A 14,789-nucleotide genomic window follows, 5' to 3' on the forward strand; every position below is an offset into this window, starting at 1 on the left:
TTTTGCATATTGCATCAGTGCCAAAAATCCATTGATTTCTTATACAAATGAGGGAGTTTAACAGTAGAAATCATAATATTCGACAATAAAAAGAGCTTGTAATCATATTTAAAAAGATTAGCGCAAGCGCGAATAAAATAAGAAAAATGACTGATTTTTATCTAATAAAATTCTTGTAAAATAATAAATAAATAATAGTTCACAGAGTCAATTCTGATTTATTTATAATTGTGCTTATAAATGAATAGATTGTGATTATAAATAATATATAAATTGTGAGTTTTGATTTTATTATAATTCAAAGGAAGATTATATAGAAGAAAGATATAAAAATTGCGACAAACAAGAGTCTTATATTATTCAAATTTAATAAATGATCATCATAAACATGAAACTTAATTCTCAGTCTGTTTACAAGATATAAAAAATGTTTTAAAAATTCATTATAAATTATCACAAAAATCATAAAATAATTAGAATGTTCATAAAAATAAAGATTATCACGAAAATCATAAAAATAATTAGAATATTCATAAAAATATAGATTACCACGAAAATCATAAAATAATTAGAATATTCATAAAATATAAATTATCACCAAAAATGATAAAATAATTAGAATATTCATAAAATATAAAATTATCATGAAAATGATAAAATAATTAGAATATTCATAAAATATAGATTATCATGAAAATCATGAAATAATTAGAATATTCATAAAATATAGATTATCATAAATAATTAGAATATTCATAAAATATAGATTATCATGAAAATGATAAAATTAATTAAGAATATTCATAAAATATAGATTATCATAAATAATTAGAATATTCATAAAATATAGATTATCATAAATAATTAGAATATTCATAAAATATAGATTATCATAAAATAATTAGAATATTCATAAAATATAGATTATCATAAAATAATTAGAATATTCATAAAATATAGATTTATCATAAAATAATTAGAATATTCATAAAATATAGATTATCATAAAATAATTAGAATATTCATAAAATATAGATTATCATAAAATAATTTAGAATATTCATAAAATATAGATTACTCATGAAAATCATCAATAATAATTATGAGACTAATCATCAAATAATAAAGAATGCTAGAAACCCCCCTGGGAAAATTAAAAAATTATCAGATAAGAGAAGAACAATATTGACTAATTACCAGCCAACATACATTAACAAACACACAATAACTCTGCTGCTACATTTAAAATTGAAAAGAACTTCTTTTGGAAGATTAAGATTACAGTCCTGACTATCAAACAAAAAAACAACCGGTCAATAAGTAGAAAATCGTTCACAATATAAAACTAATTGTACATAAAGGATTTATTACCTCATGTTCTGAATAATAAAAAAAATGAAAATATATTCATAAATAACGCCAATAGTAATATGTCGCTAACTACCAAGATAATAATGAGGCAACAATTCACTATTAAGATATTGACTATCTAATCATTTAATCATATACATACTAAAAAATATACATTTAATACAATAAAAATATTGATATGAAATATACATATAATATGAGAAATAAATACATATAATATGAAATAAATATATTTCGAGAACTAACTCAACAAACACTATCATAAAAAAAGCATTAGATTAACCTTTAATGACCGATAAATCCTTCAATTACAGGAAAGGATTATCAAATAGCTAATTATTAAATAAATATAATATACTTTTATATATCTAAAAATTGAAGTAAATTTATCTCTCAATTTAGTTTGTTGATATCAACACTATATGTAAAAATTTTATTAAATTTTTCATATTAAGTTAAAAATAATTTCTAATTCATTTTAATAATATTTAAAACAATTTATTAATTAAAATAAATAAATGGATTTGACAACTTGAAATCTTATTATTTAATATATAAATTTTAAAATGATAAAAAAAATTGGTTGCCTAAGTTATATTCATCGGATGAATTCGTCTTAGTATTACAAGATACTATAAAATAAACATCTTTTTCTAAAACACCTGTTAAATTTTTTTAAAGTAAATATTAATATTAATAGAATGATTTAAAAATTTTTCATAATATATAATATTTACATTAAAAGGGGTTATTCACAGAAATAAATCCACCTGTGTATAAAACTTAGTAGATAGTATAGTCAACTAACATAATAACAAGAGGATTTGGGATGTTGTTATTAGAACCGAATTTGTTTAATATTACCTGGGTGTTATTATGTTGTAACATACTTATTGATTAAAATATATTATTATAAATATAAAAATTTTATAGATTAAATTATATTATGAATCTTATAATTTAATATCAACTATTGTATAAATTAGTTGATATTATATGAAGCTACTTATATATGCTACATATCTAAGCAAGATTATTATCTATATTGAATATTCGTAATTATATATTTTTTAACTAATATATATACATCATTTTATGAATATATTTTTATTAAAATAATATATTACATATTATATTAATTTTATATGTTTATATTTTAATTTTGTTCTATTTTACATTGAAAAAATTATTAGATTAGATTAAATAACAATCAATATATTCCCCTTTTAAAATTATAATACAAAAATAGACTCAAAATGTATGAGTGTTTTTATTTAATTGGAGTGAGAAGAAAAAAATAATTTCCATGACAACTGTTGAAAAAGTTATTTAATATTAGTTATTTTTTTTAAGTAATAATTAAAGATTCAATTAAAAATTACAATTAAATTAATATTTTCTTATGTTATATAAACAATGATAATATCTATAGTAAGTCATTAATTGAAGATCACTTCTGAGGATCATTACGTGGATTTTATATTTAATCACACACATCAATGTATTTGTTTAATCCCTTTAGTTGTTGACGTTAAATCTCTTGACTTTAGTTTACTTGTCAGCTTAAAACGTAATATTATTATTGTTGTTGTTGTGTTTTTGGTATTATTTATAATTGATAATAAGAGCATACATATACTACACCTATCACTATTTCTATTACTATCGATATCAAATTTTGAAATTTATTATAATTGATATTTTATTTTAGTATAAATAAAGTGTAAAATACATATATATTATAATTTATATTATTATTTTAGACTACGAAAAAAAAATTTATATAAAAATTATGTTTGAAACTAATCAATATATTATTATGTCCCATATTGTAATGAAACACCAATACCATTAAGAAATTTTAATGATAACAATCCATGCAATAGATGTATGCATGAACATATGGAATTGTAATGCATTACGTGATATTGAAAAAACAAGCAATACTTGGGCTTTTATTATTGAGAGAACATTATGTAAATAATTTTACAAATAATTCAAATAATAATTCAACATCAAATAATAATGGGTGCAGCAACAGTAGCATCAAATAATTCCAAGAATCCACATGCCCATTCATAAAAATCTTTATTTAGACTTTATTATTTTTAAAAATTGTTAATAATGTTGTTGTTTTTGAATATACTGTCCTAATTTTTTTCTTTGAGATATTATTAATAATTTTTTATTCATAATAATAACAAAATTTCTATAAATTTCTATAAATTTTTTTAGTTAAAATAGATAATAGAGATACTTACTGTTATTGGTGAAATCATAGTTAGATAATATTATTGAGATGTTATTTAAATATGATTGACATTTTACTATAATATACTTCATATTAAAAGGATTTATTAGTTTTATAATGTTGATAATGCTTATGTCTTGTTCTATGTATATATTATTTTATAAATTGTAATTAGTGTATTAATAAATCATAAGTGTAATTATTTTTATTATTTTTTATCATTTAATATTTATTTATATTTATGCAATATGCAGTTTTTTATTTAAGATTATTCCTTTTATATAGCTGAATATGATATTAATCTGTTCTATGTATATTTTAATTTATTAGATACATGGAATGTTCAAAAAGTATTGAGACTTTAAAAAATATACAAAATTATTATTAAGCTTATATAAAAAGAGTTAAATCACCACAGTAATCAATATATCTTTTTCTTCTTTATTCAGCGACTTTTCCATTTTTCGAAATAAGTAGATAATTCTCTTTTTCAATTGAGAACAACTCCTTCATTAAATTTTTTATAATGACGGAAATCTAATCATTTCTTTTTTCCTATTTAATGTGACTTTTATTTTTTTAAAAATCAGATGCTAAATCAGATTTTTTTGTGGTGGATTTGAAACTTTGCCAAAAATCTCATCGCTTTGCTTTATAGGGAGAGTGAACTGTAGCATTATCGTGATGAAATAAATTATTTGATTTTTTATATCGAAGATAGTACCTTAATTTGCGATCATAACAAAAGACTAATGAGTCTCATTTATCATTTATCATTTATTGTAATAATATTATTATTTATAAATTTATCATCATCTTATGAAAGATTATAATGCTTTTAAAATATATAGGTGTATTTCTTTTTTATCTTAAGCTAACAGTCGCGGAAAAAGTTTTTCTTTACTTCTTGTCAATATAAAATCATTAGATAAAAATACCATCAGCAATTTCTCTGGTTGTTAGTCTACAACTCTGAATATATCATATTCGTGACAACCATTATTAGTCTTGAATTTCTAATGCGAGCTGTGCGAAGTCGACTATTCAATTTAATGAAATTTCTATCAGCGTTTGTAGTATTCAAAAGCTCTAGATCCAGATCTAGATCTAGATAGACTCATAGGATCCTTTTTAAATTTTTTATCATTTTTTTACGCTTTTCGCACTTGTTTCACTGATATATTTATTTTTTAATAAAAATCCTCATCTTGAGATCTTATTTTATTATATGCTACATCGCGCGCATATAATACTTTAATTCTATGTTATCTGATTGTACTATTTTAAAAAGTATCTTAGTATGCTAAATGATTTCATTTATTATAAATATTTTTAAGGAACGTTGTGAATGTTAAACAATTTTTTACGTCTGGACTCTTTTTGAACACACCACGTATATATTTGCAGATATAACTTTTATATTTTTTTCTTATTACTCTACATTAATTTATTAATTTGGACGATTGCGTATAGTGGTTTTAATAAAATGTCTAAAATTAGTATTAAAAATAATTTAACTAATTCATTGATATATCATGGATCAATGCAAATTATATTTTTCTAGTATGTTATGTAGTGTTTATAAGTTTCATAATATTAATATGATAAAATATTAATATTTTCTACATAAATATAAATATGCGTCCTAAAGTTAGTCATGATATTTGACATTAAGCTGATGTAATTTTGTTGGGCTAATTTACAAGTCTAATGTGTTTTTCATATATGGTAATTAATGCTTAAATTATGCAAAATGTAAGATAATTTTGATTATCATAAAAAAATAAATTTCCAAAAAATTCATAGTTTAGACGACCAGTGAATTACTGTAAAATTTTGAGTTTAAAATAGATGAATTTTATATTATATTTGATTTTAAATATATCTGAAGCTTTTTGATAGTTTGCTGTTAACTTTTACCTTTTATAAATTGCAAATATTATCTAAGATTTATAAATCAATTATTTTTCATCTACTCTGTGAAATATATATTTATTTATATGAAAATATGCTGATAAGATATAATTCTGTATAATATATAAAAATGAATTACAATAAGATAATTGTTAGAAGCACTATTTTGTGATATATTTGGTATATCTTAATTGATTTGTTATTATAATATAAAAATTCTTTTTAATGTTTGTTAAAATTAACACTATTCGCCTGATTTTGAAAGTTTTGCCTATATGATAAAATTTTATTATAAAGAAATAGTTTGTATAAGTGATTTTATCATATTATATTTATTATTAAAAGAATATACATAATTTTGTAGAATTATCATTTAAAAAACAAAATAAACTAAACAGCGATGTCATTGTAGATGATTTTATTAAATGTTGGCTTTTTTATAATTTTTTTAAAATTTATAATAGTGATAATATAGAGAAACAAAATTATTCCTTAGTGTTATAATTGTTTTTGAGTTGATGAAAAGAATTCAAATATTTGTTATTATGATTTTTTAGAAAATTTAACAAGATAGGAATGTGTTTTTTGATAATAAAAAAATTTTTCCTGATTCTGCCCTATTTAACAACAGTTTTGAAATGTTAGGATGAAAATTTTTCTAATATGTGATAATAATGTACAGCAAAATTTATATAATTTTAGAAATTTATATAATTTTAGAAATTTATATAATTTTTAGAAATTTATATAATTTTACAAATTTGGAAGGTATTTGAAAATATGTTCAAACTTTTTAAAATATTATGCAAATTAGAAATATTATTAGAATACAAGGCATCGTAATATTACTAATGCGATATTTATTTAAACAGCTATTTGTTGAAACATTTGTTAGAAAATTCACACCATGAAATACCATTTGATGCCTATTTCAGGCGTAGATGAATTTTTTCCTCCCACACAGATCATAGATAATTTACTGTAATGCATCTTGCATTTTGTAAAGCTTTCTATAAGGAATATTACTATAAAAATTTATCTTTTCTTTTTATTAATATTAAATAAATAATAAAATCTATGAAAAATATGCATCTTATTATCAAAATAAATAGGAATATGCAATGAATTTTGTACCTTTACAGAACAAGGAAAACGTTAATCTAGATCCACAGAAAGATGAATTATTGGTATATTGCTAGTGATCTAGGACAGTTAAATTACGAATTTATAGCGTTTTAATGAAAACTTCTATTGGACTTCATATACTTTAAGCGTCACAATAGTAATTGCATGTTTCTATAAAAAAATTATAGATTATGATAATTGTGGGGAGTCTACCTACTGTGGATTAAAATCTAGTATTAAATATTTCGATTTAAATTGTTGCTTCGTTGAGGTGATTGCTATTAAGCCTAAACGTTTAAGAAATGGATAGGGTTGGGATGGTACTACATTTGGAAAAGTAACTTTTGCTTCAGGGACTAAAGTGTCCAATGAAGCAATTTTGGCAAATTTTTAGATTCAAATATTGATAAGATGCAGCAGGAGCCTTACCTTATGAATAAATAAAAGATTTAGTAAATGTATATATATATATAAATTATTGTTTAGACTACGAATTGTTTTACTTTACTCAATATCCAAAAAACCACACTACTTTCACATGATTTACTTGTAAAGAGAAAATTTTGCCAGAGGAGAAAAATTGCATGTGCATTACATAAAATCGATAAATATCTGCAGGCCCACATAACTTAAAATTGATATCAAAGTTACCAATTATTTGAACGCTGTATGAGATACAGCTTCCATATAAAATGTAGCGTAAGGAGGAACTGTAATTCCAGCGTATTTTTTTCAATTCTAACTTCTATCTTATTCCTCTGAATTTCTGTATTTGGATTACAAAGCTGATGCATAATCATAATACAGTGTTTTTTGTTAAATATCGTCGCATTTGCATTCAACATCGTAGTTGTGTTTTTTGAAATCTTCGTTGTCTCCTTCAATACCGTCATAGTAAAAAAAGGGAAAAGAATCATTAAAAATAGAAAAAAGAATTAATTAAGACAGATAATGGGATAAAAAAATCATAATTAATATGTAATTGCTTCTCTGCTCAGTGATCTATTCAAATATACCAACATAATTCTGTAATAACCTTCCCAGTCCTCTAGTGTTATTTTTTTTGAACTTTTTTTTAATAAAAATTTTAATATAATTCTCGTTTTGACACATCTGACTGTAATACTGTTTTTCCAAGTACTAAAACAGTTTTCAATCGGATTTAAAAACGGGCAATAGGGAGGCAGGTAATGTAAAATAAATCCAGTAGAATCCAAGTCAAAGTCCTTTGAATGATAAACTCATCAGTTATCCATTACTAGAATTAGATTTGTAATTCTATTTATATAACAAACTTGTTTCACTTAATATAAACACTGTTGGAATTGAGCTGTTTTGGCTGCATAATTAAATATCTAGAAGTAGAGCATTTGGCTTTTATTTGCTACAGCAACAACAGATATGCTTCTGCTTCAAACATGAGGAACTGAACTACTGGCTCCTGTTCCTACCAAAGATCTTACTTTTCTTGGGTTCGTTACCACCTTAAATCAAACTTAATCAACAAAGATAAATGATTCGAGCAGATATTCTTGCTCAGATTTCCTATGCTTTTTTGCATAAGTATAACAAAGACCAATTGTTCAAGGTGTGTTTCTTTCATTTGGAACAGGCAATACCATTTTAATAGTGCAATGAAAGTCCATTAAACACCTATCAACACAGTACCTTGAAACACAAAATCCAAAGTCACTTTAAACACGTTGAACAAGCTGATTCAATGAAAGAAATTTTTATATACCTATAAAGGAATCGCTTTTTTCTGGTAATCAGAGAGTTTTTTTCTTCTGTTTCCTCCTTTAAAACATTCATTTGGTCATAATTTTACAAATAAACATTTGACAAATACTAGACACATTGGTATAGGTATTCCCAGTAGTTCGCCTATAATTTTGCAGCCTTTTCCTTCGTCAGCAAGTGTGCCTACACGCCTTTCTGATAGAAGGAGCAACAGTCTATTCGTTTTTTGTAATGCTATTTTCTGGTTCTATTGCACTTTTTGCTTGTATTATGTCTTCTCCTGTCTGTAATTTTTCTCGTTCTGCCCCAAATCGGCTTTCTTCTATTAGTAAATTGGACATAAGGTATAAAAAATTAACTTTTGGAAACTTATCACGATAATAAAAAGAAACAAAAACTACACTAAAAAGGACAATGAATATAATGAACGAGACAATGACGATATTGAAAAAGACAATGGCGATATTTAAAAAAGACAATGACGATATTGAAAAAAGACAATGACGATATTGGAAAATACAATGATGATATTATATGGAAATGCGACGACATTGAACGAAAAACACTGTATTCTGTTTGACCACGCTTTGTTTCTCTTTATATTTGCAATGAATAAAATATAAAAAAAAGTGACATGTCAAATTTAAAATAAAGCGATGGCTGAATATTTCGGTGATGTGAGTTTTATGATTTAACTACAGATACTGTGTCTAAAATCGTAACCTTTCGTACGTTCTCGAATACTGTTCGCTCCATGGCTAATTTTTAAAAAATATTTACTTTTGAAACAATAGATGGAATTACTATTTTGATTTTTTTCCCAATGATATAGAATCCACCATCAAAATTTTTATTAATCTTGGATTAATAAAATGTTTTAGCAAATGTTTGTGGGGGTTTGTTCTATATTAATCATTAAATGAAATGTTATCAATATAAGAGTGAATCATATCAGAAAAAAACTTCAATAAGTAGTTCTATATTTGAGAGTCTTCCATTGTGGAAATCTTTTTTTTATTGACATAAATTATACAGCACCAAATAATTACTTATGAAACAATTAAAAAACACAAAAAAGTATTGTCATTTTTTGCAACCAATTAATGGAAAACAGTTGTTCAGGGTTTCTTGGCATCTAAACTAGATGATGAATTTTCAAAAAGGAATACACTGTCGGAAGGATTCTTGAAAATCATCAGTACTGGATGGCAGGTGGAATTGATGAAAAAATTAAATATTTTTTAAAAAATAACCAATAGGAGGAATAGAAATATTGTCAAAAGAACCATTGTTCATAACGTGGAGGAAGAATTAATTATATAGATTAATTTTTGTGACAAATAAAATTCCTTACAAAACTTAGGATTCACACACGTAACAGTAATAAACAGAGAAAGTGTGTTTTAATGTGGGAGTCCATACAAAAAAAACAGAGGATACATGGGGAGCTTTTTTTTAAACACCAATATAAAAACGCAACTACGCAACTAATAAAATTCGAGAAAATCTATTAAGGTACGTAGTTGATTTTGTATATTGTTGAAAGCATTTCGAAAAAAAACAGTCAACTTTTTAAATATATACATGAAATTTATTATTTAATACAATTTTTTTTTCGAGCGTGTGCAATTATTCACGATTTCAGGCATATTTATTGCAATTTAGCCAGTTTTATATTGTTTATCACTCTTTGATAGGCGTCACACGATTCAATAGGATACTTTTTTCCTTTTAAGAAGTCTTAATATTCCGAAATATATAAAGAATAGTCTTAGATTATTTTTTTAAAATAAAAAAGCATCAGTATAACATCTTTTAAATTCATCTTCGACAAAATAACGCGATTGACATAAAACGTTAATGAATGTTTAAAATCAACGTCACTCTAACATTCTCTTGCAAGACCATGTTTTTGAATTTTTTGGTAAATTCACTTTCCGAAATGAAACAGACAGAATGAAAATTCATTAAAAAAACAATTATAAGCTGCTATTTCAAAAAAAACAATTATTGTTCTTGCTAACACCATATCTTTGATTATTTCTATAACCTTTATACAATTTAAGAAAACTTGTCTGGTATCAAAACGTAAGCTTCTAGAAGGAATACATTTTCCATTGATAGAATATATTTGGAAAAAAATTCTTATAGAAGATCTTAAATGTTCCGTCAGCAACCCAAAAATCTGAATTTTTAAGATGTAATAATTTTTTATCAGTAGAAAAAATTATTATTCTGTCTTCTAAATAAAAATCGAAAAGAGAACCATTTATCAAATTGTTGACTTTATTACAAAGATTTATGGCTGGATCAACTAGAATATTATTTCTTAAATTTCTTATATTTAAGACATAAAATAAAATTTTCAGAATAAAAGATAATTCACTTATCTATTTTTTACAAGTAACAATATTACATAATTTGTTGATTATGAAATGCTTTCATTCGATATTTTTAATAGATGATCACCATCAGATACCACATGACTGTAAAATCTAATGTTGAGCGGACAGATGGCTTAGAACCCATGACCCCGAGGTCATGAGTTCGAATCCTGGTGCTGCCCACTGTTTCCGGTCGATCGTATCCCTTAATCCGAAGTTACTAGGAACACTATGGTAATTGCATGTTTCTATAAAAAAATTATAGTACATGCCTGGTAGCGGGAGAAAGCCTGATGGGAGGGCGAAATCGAGTGCTGATGCACTAGGGTACGATAATAAATTCCTGCCTCTGTTGAGGTTATTCCCATAGAGCCAACGTCCGAGAAATGGATAGGGTAGGGGTGGTGGTCGCCCCAAAACGAGGATGTTCATTTTTAGCGGGTAAAAATCCCACAGTACCGCAAAATATTAAAGAATAATAAGTCGGAGCTGGTTGTGATGTCGTGTGATTGGGATATGATGGAAAAAACTCCGCTGCGGTGCCTACAGCGTTTAATGAAGCAAGTCTGACCAACTTGAACTTCACAGCCCAATAAGCTGCGCCAGGGGTTTAACCTCGTAACTAAAAAAAAATGTAAAATCTAATCTTCTGAATGATAAAATATATTACCGATGTTAGATATTATTAAATTTCTCTGCAATGTCTAACTTGGCACGAATGCCATTCCTTTAGAATCATTTACGTAAAAACTATTATCGTTAAGCAAAAATTATGTTAGAATTTTTTGTAGCTTTTAGCACAAAAATTTCTTTACTAGAACCTTAAATCATTACGTATATACTTTTTCGCAATTAACACGCCCATAAAATACTTATCAGGCAAAAATTGTCCATACCTAGTTCAGACGTAATGGTGATCATTCTAAAATTAAGCGTAAAAAATCCATATGCCACCTAAAAGGGAAGAGATCGAATCAGCGCATATCGGATCAAACTCAATTAAATTATTTTTAAATTTAACTATCACTATAATATTACTTTATTTTATGTAATTCCCAATTAAAAAAAGATATACAGTACAAATAGCTACCTCATCAAATTGATCGATAAAGATAAAATTGAGCGCTAAAAAAATGCAATATGCTCCGATCAGCTCAACTGAAAAATCTATCAAATATTATTCAGTAGATTGGCACTTATAAGAGTAACTTTAGCATTTTTTATGAAATATACTAATTCATATGAAAATTTTATTTTTTTCAATTTCTTAATAATAAAGTAAAATTTACATTTTATAATTTGCATAGTAACCCTTACAATGAGAGAATATAATTTTATAAATGATTTCCCTTAACAATACTGTGCAAATGTCAATTTTTTAAAAAATAAAAAAATGATTTAAATATTAATTTGTAGATTTCTTTAGGAAATAAAATTTTAAATATTTTTACTATATAATTTTATATATGATTTCTCTCAACAATACTGTGCAAATGTCAATTTTTAAAAAATAAAAAAATGATTTAAATATTAATTTGTGGATTTCTTTAGGAAATAAAATTTCAAATATTTTTACTATATAATTTTATGATTTCTCTTAACAATACTGTGAAAATGTCAATTTTTTAAAAAATAAAAAAATGATTTAAATACCAATTTGTAGATTTTTTCAGGAAATAAAATTTCAAATATTTTTAATATATTACTTTGTGAAAAATATAGAGATGACAGAATGAATTAAATTAAAATTCATATTTAAAAATGATGTAAATCATTTAAAATCTAATTTAAAAAATCAACAAAAAATTAATCACCATAAATCATATCCCATATATATATAATGTCATAAATAAAAATATTTTTTCGAAAATATTATAAAATACCATATATTTTTCGATAAACTTTTAAAATCCCAATTGCAAAAAAAACGTGATTGATTTTATTAATAATAGCATGCGCGAACGCCGTTAAATTTTTTTCAATACGTTTCTTTATGAGACAACTTACAGTACCACCTTCTATAGTACATATTTTATGATTTTTTACTCGTATAAAAGTATATATTGATGTAGTATTATGGAGTTGATGAAGCAAACAAATACACTAAAAAGTATAATTGAATATTTCATTTTTTGATAAATATCATATTAATGTTTAAATTATATAGCTCACGTATAATAACTGAAACTAAAATGGCTGAAAGAACTCTGGAATTATTGAATTTATCATATAACCAAACAAACCTAATACTTGATATTGGGTATAATAATTTACAAAATAAACTATTCCAATATAAAGAAATTTATGACAAAAATCTAGTTGTGGGACAGGAATAAGTGGACAAGTATTAACAGATGCTGGTTGTTTGTGGATAGGCTTAGATATAAGTGAAGCTATGTTAAGTAGAATTTTATCATATCGATATTATTTTATAAAATTAAATTTGGATAGATATAGCTAATGAAAAAGATTTAGAAGGAGGTCTGATTGAATGCGATATGGGTAATGGTCTTCCATTTAGATCAGAAATGTTTGATGGTTGTATAAGGTATTAAAGTTATTATTTTTTTTATTGTATTCTTATTGATAAAATTTTAGTTTGTCAGCTCTTCAATGGTTATCTTATGTATCTAAAAGTGAACATAATGCAATAGCTAGAATTTATAAATTTTTTTCAACATTATATTCTGTTTTGGTATGTTTTTTTATAAATGATATATCTCATCATATAAAATAAAAAATTCAGAAATTAGGATCAAGAGCTGTATTTCAATTTTATCCGGATAGTCCAGATCAAGTATGAATTCTTTGAAAAATGAATCATTTAAAAAATAATAAATATTAAGATTGAACTTTTTACTAAATATGCATTAAAAGCTGGATTCACCGGTGGTGTTTTAGTTGATTATCCTAATAGTACTAAAGCAAAAAAGTATTCTGTTAAAATAATTATTTATAATTTATTTTTATATAGAATATTTTTATGTCTTAACGCTGGTTATCAAATAGTACCAATTCCTAAACCATTGGATGATTCAAATGAATATGAAGCTGTTGATAATTTTTCATCAAACAAGTATATATAATGCATTTGTCTATATAACATAAAATGATGGTACTAATAATAGTGATATAATTTAGCGTAGATAATAAGGTTGGTAAAACGAAATTTAAAAAACCATTAAAAAAGTCGCGCCAGTGGATTTTAGAGAAGAAAGAGAGACTTCGCAATAAAGGAATAGAGTAAATTTGTGTGTTAAATTTTTGTTGACTATATTTTTTTTATAGTACTCGACACGATAGTAAATATAGTGGAAGACGTAGAAAACCAAAGTTTTAGTTATTACTATTATTATTATTATTATTGATACAACCGAAAAGTTATTTTATAATGTAAAATTAGAAATTCTATTATATTGTTAGATAATAAAATGAATATATTGAAATAAATATTTAATCTATATTTTTTATAAAAAAATGAAAGTTTAATCATACTATTTCGGTAGGTATAGAGTCGATGATATTTTTACCAAAATTTATTTGAACTATAATTGTTAATTTTTCTATAGAGTTTGTGAATTATATTGATTCTGGCTAAAATAAAATTAATACCCAGCCAATAACATTTTCTAGCAGAGGTCCTATGTAAGATAATTTTGGTAGTACCAAAAATATTGATGATTTGGTGGGTTATATTGCAAAAGTTAGTCATGATTGAATTCAGTTAATGTTGGACTTTATACTTATAATGATTAGCCATGGTTTTTTCATAAATAAAAAGGAAATAGTGTTAAATTGAAAAAATATGAAAAATTTGTCAATAATGCTTAATGTTTATAAAACGTAATTTTATCAATGTTTAAGTATATGACTGAGATTTTGATGTATTTGATTGACTTAATAGATCAGGTTGAAAAAATTTAATCATTAGAAATAAATTTACTATAATTTTAATCTGATGAATTTGTCATTATACAGTAGCGATTCCTATGCTAGTATATATA

The 14,789-nt window shown here is 24.1% G+C and overlaps 1 protein-coding gene across 1 annotated transcript; it reads left to right on the top strand.

Moving 5' to 3' along the window:
* Positions 1 to 12,857: 12,857 nt before the first annotated feature.
* LOC139225237 (18S rRNA (guanine-N(7))-methyltransferase-like) lies at positions 12,858 to 13,717 on the top strand (the record flags this gene model as incomplete). Its single annotated transcript, XM_070856203.1, has 7 exons — positions 12,858 to 12,895; positions 12,953 to 13,045; positions 13,105 to 13,187; positions 13,237 to 13,333; positions 13,384 to 13,480; positions 13,532 to 13,582; positions 13,632 to 13,717. Coding segments are annotated over 7 exons (545 nt in total), but the record flags the coding sequence as incomplete, so codon positions are not given.
* Positions 13,718 to 14,789: the final 1,072 nt, after the last annotated feature.

This window comes from Pempheris klunzingeri, unplaced genomic scaffold (genome assembly GCF_042242105.1).
Source record: "Pempheris klunzingeri isolate RE-2024b unplaced genomic scaffold, fPemKlu1.hap1 Scaffold_103, whole genome shotgun sequence".
In the NCBI taxonomy this organism is placed as follows: domain Eukaryota; kingdom Metazoa; phylum Chordata; class Actinopteri; order Acropomatiformes; family Pempheridae; genus Pempheris; species Pempheris klunzingeri.